Raw genomic sequence first — 8,399 nt, 5'->3', positions numbered from 1 at the left:
TTTCCAACCTTAATGATTCTATGATAAGTAAATTTCTTTTAGGTTTGGGTTGTTGGGGGTTTTTTTAATGGTCGTTCACAACTTGTCTTCATGCATTCTTTCTTATGCTGTAATGTGGTATGTTTAAAGCTAAAGAGCACTTATATGTTGTTCTCTTTCCATTTGTCTCATCGTATTTGTGAAGTATAATCTGGGCAAGTTTTGTCTAATTTGTAGATTGGGATTGGTGAATAGTCATCTTATACTTTGAGTTGAAAAAACTAGATGCTTGACATGTACTTGAACACTTCAGAAGGTCATTGTTCCCCAGATCTCCATCTTGTGTTTGTGATGCCACATGTACATGTGTCTAGGGCTTACAACTTGGAAACTGGATGGTTAGTGCAGTGGGAGGTTAGTAATTGCCCACATCACATCTAATGTTTGAAGAAAAATCAGTTGTTACTCTCCAGACCATAAATCTACATGATATGCAAGCATGAGTTACCCTTATCTTAAAGACACTATGTACTCTGTATATAATGTACAATGGTACTGCCATGGTTATTTCTCTCAAAACCTGTAAACAACTGCTAGTAGTTTTTTGGAATATCTAATTTTGTCACTAACAGAGTGAAAAAAAAAAAAAAACCAACACATGTCCCTTACCCTCACAAAACCATACTTAGCAAAGATATCTACATATCTTTTGGCCAGTGTGAATCCAAAAATAACAGGTGAAACATGGACCCAATAGCAAAATGTTGCAAAGAGCAAATCTCATTTGAAGTATTACCTTTATGAGGTAGTGATATTAAAACCACAGTTTTTATATCCTTGGGAAGAGAACAAAAGAAAAGTAGTGGAGCTTTTGGTAGATGAAAGGCATTCTCTCTCTTTCCTTCTCTTGCTGTGTTTTTTAGTTGAGGTTTTTTTTTTTCTTCCCTGTGGCAAAATGTGAGCTGGAGTAGGGGGGACATCAGGGTTGGTTTGTTGATGTCTTTGTTTTATAAAACATTCTGAAAGTAGGGGGTTTTTTCATCTGTTTTTATACACCCATTTTTAAAAGTTTCAGGGACCCAGGAAGATGGTGTTTTATGGATAGCAATGGCAGGCACTCATCAGGTATGGGCACTGATGTTAGAAGATGGAAAACTACCAAAGGGAGGGTAAGCAACTGTGATAAAGACATGTGAAAATGCTGTTTGTCTTGATAAATAGCTTCCAAACCTAATAAAATTACACTAAAAATAATTTTTCTTGACTGCACTTAGCTTGAAAGTTGCTGCTTCTGTTGAGATTTAAAAGGTGTATGTCCTTTAAAGTCTGCCTGCTTTTTCCCATATCTGTTAGATTAAATGAAAGATGCTACTTTTTGCTATAAAACTGTGACTTGGTAAGGTACATTCGTATAATTGAATGTTACTTTCCATTGCATTTGCTGAAGTATCTAGTGATGAATGACATACTAAGGTGAAATAAAAGTTAGCACAAAGGCATTGAATAACTTCCTTGTGCTGCAGTACGGTTGGTTTTGTAACTCACATGTGCTTGTCCTGTATCTTCTATTTATGCATCATGTCTGAAGCATTTCAAACTCATTCTTGAACTTGGGTACTATTTTCCTTAGTGATTTGAAGAAAGGAGTCTGCCTTCGATTTGCTGGGAGTGGAAATGAAGAGAACAGAAACAATGCATACCCACATAAGGCAGGCTTTGCACAGCCTTCAGGTCTCTCTCTGGCTTCTGAGGAACCATGGAACTGCCTTTTTGTAGCAGATAGCGAGAGCAGCACTGTGCGAACCATCTCTCTGAAAGACGGAGCAGTGAAGCACCTTGTAGGAGGAGAGAGAGATCCATTGGTAATCACTTCAAACTTCCCCACACTGCCCTACTAATATTCCTCAAGCCTGACCAGGAGGAACCACTTTTGGGGTGAGAGGGTAAATCAGTTTCCATGGCCATCAATTTCTTAACTTCACTGCTTGGAATGCAAACATGTGCCGATTGCGATGCTCAGGTTGTAGTGCAGATTGTAGCTCCTTAGATAACAAATTACTTCATTTCTTTTTAAAATAGCCAACTTGATTTAGCATTGTGTGGTCATTAAAGCCGGCTGGATTCATACTGATAACATAAATGTGAGAGTTTCCATTTCCATGGTTAGCGTATACACTGCCCAGTTTTCAGTATCCTTCTTTTGAAGTTGTCTTGATTTTTAATTTTTTTTAAGCCAGTGAATTTCCATTTAATTACAATAATTTAAATTCACGTCAACACTGAATAATGTATTAATTTAATAAAATACTTTTTCAGAATTTGTTTGCTTTTGGTGATGTGGATGGAGCGGGCATAAATGCAAAGCTGCAGCATCCCTTAGGAGTTGCATGGGACAAGAACAGAAAACTACTCTATGTGGCAGATTCCTATAATCATAAGGTAAGCATATAGTAGTTTGTTGTATACAGGCTTTGCAATTTTTATTGCTATGAAGGATTATTTTAGGAACATAAAAAGGTTGTGTTTGGTTCAGTTAAGCTGAGGAAACAAATGATACCAATTCCTTTGTGGGTTCTTTTTCTTTCCTTCCTTCCCTTACGGATCCTTCTGTTTACCGTTATTTTGCTGTCACACACTGCTCTGTTGATATGATGGTCCCTTGAGGAAGGTGAATTTGAAGTGCCAAATTACAGTTCAGACTAAAGATCCTTTCCTTATATCTTCCTGAAGATGATGAACTAGAGCAAAAGAGCTGGGAGTGCTGCAGGTTTGATAAAACTGGGAAAACAAGAGGACTTGCTTTTCCCTTGAAAAAGGCACACAAGTTTTGAGAAGTAGTGTGGGTTGCCTCCATGGAACTCATAAGAGATTGTTTTGCATTGATTGTTCTTATGTGATGTTGTATAAGCTTTCATGTCTAGAAGATTATTAGCTGTACATTGATTAAATGCATTAAAAGAAAACTAATTTGTTTTAATTTAAAGAATAAAGTGTATAACATTAAATGCTTATTGAAATGTATGTGGCAAATGAAATTTTGCTTCAGGTGTTGTATAGAACACTATAAACTTTTTTGCTATTACTTTAAGGAAAAAAAAAGGTCATCTGTTTTTAGCGAAAAAATTGTATAGAAGTTAGCCCACCAGTTTTATTATGCTGTTGTTATTTTGCAAATGTTTACGGAAAGGCAACGAACAGCTGAAAAACAAGCCATTCAGGATACTTTTACACCAGAGGGGTAGGTGCCTTAAAAATTATGAAAGAGAACACTGAATGGAGTCCAAAGAAAGAAGTAATGTCCAGCAGGGAGTAGCAGAAGGGAAGATGGGAGATGTCATTTGGTAAAGTATGATAGCTTAGCTTCTAGGACACACACGTCGTAGCTAAGGTACTCAAAGTTAGCTCTGGCTTCTGAAAATGTGGGGTGTAAGATAATGCACAACTTCTAAATCCTGATGGGTCTTTTTCAGAGAAGTTTTTTTGTGTCTTTATTTATCTTAGATTAAGGTTGTAGACCCCAAGATGAAGAACTGTGCTACCCTGGCAGGCACAGGAGAAGCAAGCGATGTTATTGGTACCAGCTTTACACAGTCAACTTTTAATGAACCAGGAGGTTTGTGTGTTGAAGAAGATGGCCGCTTGATGTATGTTGCAGACACAAATAATCATCAGATTAAAGTGCTGGATCTGGAAACAAAAATTCTTTCCATGGCAAGTAATACTTATTAAACAGGCTCATAGTGGTGTTTCTTGATATAAATTACTATTACAGACTTTGGAAAGTGGTATAAAAATTACATATTTAATAAACTTTTTTGGGTACAGTAGCTATATTCACAGAATGTTTTGTGATGATCTGGCAAATAAACATTGCCTGTTAGCGCAGTTGTTGAAAGCCTTAGTCTTTGGAAAGGCAACTTTTGCTTGAAAACAGAAAGTGGTAATCCTCTAGAAAAGAATAATATGGAAACATGAGTTATTAAAAAATACAGCCCAGTTTTTCAGTATAAAAAGCATTTCATGAGCACTTGCAGCTCCCTTTGTAACAGATGGAAGTTGAAATAGATTACCAAGTCCTGTAATTAAGCCGTTACTTAAAGTCAGTTACTTAAAGCGGGATACATAACAGGGTTCCAAGTTGTCAGATCAAAACCACTGTTTTGAGCACTGCTGTGTTTGCTTATAAACAGGAAGGCAAAACAAATTTGTGCGCCTGTGAATCTTACAATGGCACTACATTTAATATTTTCGTATATATATATACATATGTATGTATGACATAATGGTCCACTGTCGTCTTTTTCTTGCATTTAATAGTACACAATCCTAATATGTGTTTAAATTTTCATATCATATAACATGTTGGTGGTTTCTCTGGGAAATCATTTACTATGTAATCTGCATGGTTAAAATCTTGGATTTTTTTACTAGAGCATGCAGTTTGTCACCAAATTAGAATAAAATACCTATAAATTTTACCTGAAGTAGAAATGTAATGCAACTGTTAAAATTTTAAATTAAAGGATACTCTAAGTAGTGGATATCCTAAAGTAGTTGGGAATTTTATTATTTTCATAGTAATTACTGATTTGGATTAATCAGTTTTTTTCATTTTAAGAAATAATTTTGTCCTTCCATTTTTCTTTGTCATTGTATTATTTTTGCACTGTCAGAAAGTTTTAGTCCAGTTGGGCATATTATTATGTGTTAGTTTTCCTAGTCCCTGTCAGCTTTGAGACTGTGATTGTTTTGTGAAAGCCTATTTGCTTTGAGTACAAATAAAAATAAATGTTTTGTTTGACTTTCTACTGGTAGTTGCCTATCCTGAATCCAGAAGCGTGTGATGTTCCAGACAATCTGCCAGTGCAAAAGGATAAAATAACAAACCTTCCAAAACTACCTAAATCTGCACCAAATGTTCAACTTCCTTCTCTAACTGTAGCTCCTGGCCAGACAATTCAGTTTTTGTTGAAGTTAACGCTTCCTTCAGATTCAAAACTGAATGAAGAAGCACCCAGTTCCTGGTTTATCACAGCAGAAGGTAAGGTACCTGTGGTGTTTTAGCAGCTGAACAGGAGTAGGAAAGATAAAAAGTGGGTTATATCATGATGTACCTGCAGTACAAGAGATCTCAGTCTCATGAATCAAAATGTCCTTCTCAGTCCTGTGTTCCCATTTGATCTTGTGATGCAGTGCACGTTGTTTAGAGTTGATACATTTAACAGCTGGAGTGGGAAGATTAAAAAAAAAAACCACCTGATGGGCTGCTTTCTGCTTGACTTAATATGTGCTGCATTATTATTATTATTATTATTTTAACTTTTTTGGAACAAGCTGCCAGTAAGGGCTTGCAAAGGTACTGATCCCAGAACAGTCAAGCTTTTTGCTCCTTAGGTACTTGCCCCCTCCACTGTTGCAATGAACAGCTCATCCCAGCCTTACCATCTGTTTCTGGGATAAGACTCACCATAAAGCTGAAGCATAATCCTGAAGGAGATTCTTCTTTTTTTTTTTTTTTCCTTTTTTCTTAATTTTGTCTCTTCCAAAAGGTATTGGAGGTACATTTATACTTAACCACTTTGAACCTACTTTGTTATAATTCATATTTGCATATTTCGGCTTGAATATTTCTGTAATAAAACACACTTTCTTATGTAGGAGGTAAATTATGGCATGTCAAGGCAGCAGAAATAATTGACCTTTCTTGTGAGTTCTTTTGGTGACTTCCTCTGTGACCTTGGACAACTCTTTCATTCACTATGTACCTGAGTTACTGTGAAATGGGAATATTATTATTTATTGGAACAATGGAAATATTATTTCATGTTACAGCAGTTTCCTGAGCCTAAATTAATCCTTCTCAACTCTTAAGTATTCTAAAAGAGCACAATGGAACATGTACACATGGTGTACAAGTGGAGTAGTTTAATTCTAGCCATTGTTGCCATCCTTTCACTGGAGATTACTATGCCCATAACATGACTGGTAGAGTAGACTCCCTAAAATTCTCTTCAGTACAAAAATAGCAAGGTTATCTGAAACGCCTTCGTGCACAGGCTGACCATTAGTGGTTGTTGGGAGGCGGTGCTTTCCAGTGGTTTAGCTGTACCCAACAGGGAGAATCTATCTGTGCCTTTGGAAGTACTGTATGAAAGCCAATATACAAAATAACAAAAAAAAAAAAAATTCAAATTTTTTGTGTACTGAAAGAGTTATTGAGTTACTAAGGTGTGACTCATTTGCTTTGTTTAATACATTTACACTCTAGGAGAAAATTTTTAATCTCATTGGAATGTCAATACATCTAAAAAGTATCCAATAATAGGTGCTGTGTACTTAAGTAAAACCATAAACTGGTGTCCTTGAAAGTGAAGGGAGGACACTTAGTATTCAGACTCTGTGAGAAATTTCTGAACTTTATAAACATGTTTTCTGTTAGACTCTAGGCACCCTAAAGTGAGTCATGCATGGTACAGAGAATGTTACCTCTTGGAGGAAGTGAACAAGATACCCACTAAGCCAGTACAGAGCAGAGGAAAGCTTAACTGACTGTTTAATGAGTTGCTGAACAGTTTAAAAAAAAAAAATAAAAAAAAAAATAAGAAGAGCCTAGAATGTCATTTTCTTCAGTTTCTGTGTCAAGTTTTTGATGTTGAAATTGCATCATTTCCACCTTCAGTAGGTTTTTGAAAGCAATAGAGAGAACATTTATATTTCAGTTATGTTCACTCAGTTGTTGCAGCACATCAGAAAACATTTATTTTTAGAAATGCTGCTAGATTTTAAAATTATACTAATTTTTAGTAATTGTTCTCTGAATTTACATGCCATATTGGCTTTTACAACGATAAATACTTCTTAATTCTTGTAGACGAAGTTAAACTCATCTGAAAGTAAACATCTCCCCATCTTTTGACTCATCTTTTGTTGGCCAGCTTTCAAAGCATCCATGTGGTAGCTTAATTAAATTGATTGCTTTTAAAAGGAGTCAACAAATACTGCACAAGCACTGCAATTTGTTTACATGCCTCATGATTTAAAGTAGTTTCTCATTCCAGTTTGTGCTTTTGGAGTACAAATAGACTATTTCCAGGAGAGTCAGTACACCTTTTGGCCTTCAGAATCTCCAAATATTGTTGAAGTAGAAATATATGTGATAGCTTTAAGGGTTAGTAAAATTGGAGACTGTAAGCAACCTAAACTCAGCAAGTCATTTCAAGCCTATAAAGTCTAGAGCCAACTTTTAGGTATTTTCTGAAAAATGCCAAAAAAGAGCACTTAATCCATCTCACAGTAGAATACAGAGTACAATGAATGAGCTAGGTACATTTATTGTGCAGTTCATTTTTCAGTCCACATACTCTTAAATATTTAAATAAAAGGGAAACTCGAGTTCTCTTGTAACGGTCAGCCTGAACATTGCTAAATTGCGGCAACCCACTTGTAAAGGCAACACTTCTGTGTGGAAATGCCATCATTTACCTGCAGTTTTATGTATTTACGGCAGATATCTTACCTGGAGTATTAGAACTCCGGTACAAATGTAAAGCAACCTATTGATTTAAGGAGTTCTGCTTGCAGATCTCAGAAAAAATTTTCATATCCTCTTGCAAGCTATATACTTAATAGCCTATACTTAAGAGTATAGGACAAGTTTCAGATACATTGCATTTAAATAAGATGTACTGTGTATATACCTATAGTTTTGAAGCAAAGCTATGGATCTCTCCATCTTTAAATGACTGCTAAAGAAGCATTTTTAAATTACTTTTCCTTTTTTTTTCCATGACTGGAAAAAATCAGGAAGGAAGTTTCCCCTAACATTGCATGTGGAAAGTCCATGTTGTCCTATAGGTAAAATTTGTGTTTTCAGATATAGTGTTAAGTATCCTAATGATAAAACTTACTTTTCTTCTACAGATAATACCTGGTTGCTTCAAGGACAGTGTCTGTCTGGAGAAATAAAGGACCTTTCCTGTCAAACTATCATTCAGTTTCAGTTACCCAGGAGCTGTCTGTCAGCTGAAGCTATCCTGGCTATCAAAGCGTGCCTCTACTATTGCAGCAAAGGTAGCAGTGCCTGTATGATGAAAGGAATCTCCTTCAGTCAGCCTTTACAGATATCTAGTACAAACGAAGGCAGCTTGACTCAGGTTGAACTGATACACGCGTTTTTAACCATCTAACCCAGAGATAGCTAATTTCATACTTCATTTTACTATCCGTCATTTCTGCAGGAGAGAAACTTTTCTCTGTTGTTAATTTTCATGGAGCTTATTATAAAGCTAAGAAATAATATACTTGGCAAAATGAAGTAGAGTTCCCTACAGCTTAACATGAAAATTTATCATCAGAACCTCATTTCTTTTCATTACAGTTGCAGCAATAACATTGTAATACTCTAGACTCTGTTGCCAATT

At 35.8% G+C, this 8,399-nt stretch overlaps 1 protein-coding gene across 1 annotated transcript; it reads left to right on the top strand.

Moving 5' to 3' along the window:
- Positions 1 to 1,054: 1,054 nt before the first annotated feature.
- Positions 1,055 to 8,165, top strand: LOC104463804 (NHL repeat-containing protein 2; the record flags this gene model as incomplete). Its single annotated transcript, XM_010076275.1, has 6 exons — positions 1,055 to 1,148; positions 1,610 to 1,841; positions 2,296 to 2,418; positions 3,481 to 3,690; positions 4,795 to 5,020; positions 7,900 to 8,165. Coding segments are annotated over 6 exons (1,151 nt in total), but the record flags the coding sequence as incomplete, so codon positions are not given.
- Between the last annotated feature and the right edge of the window lie 234 nt (positions 8,166 to 8,399).

The sequence above is a fragment of the Pterocles gutturalis genome, unplaced genomic scaffold (genome assembly GCF_000699245.1).
Source record: "Pterocles gutturalis isolate BGI_N339 unplaced genomic scaffold, ASM69924v1 scaffold20568, whole genome shotgun sequence".
Taxonomy (NCBI): Eukaryota; Metazoa; Chordata; class Aves; order Pterocliformes; family Pteroclidae; genus Pterocles; species Pterocles gutturalis.
Note: the sequence above shows the minus strand (reverse complement) of the source record. Positions and strands in the feature narration are given on the sequence as shown.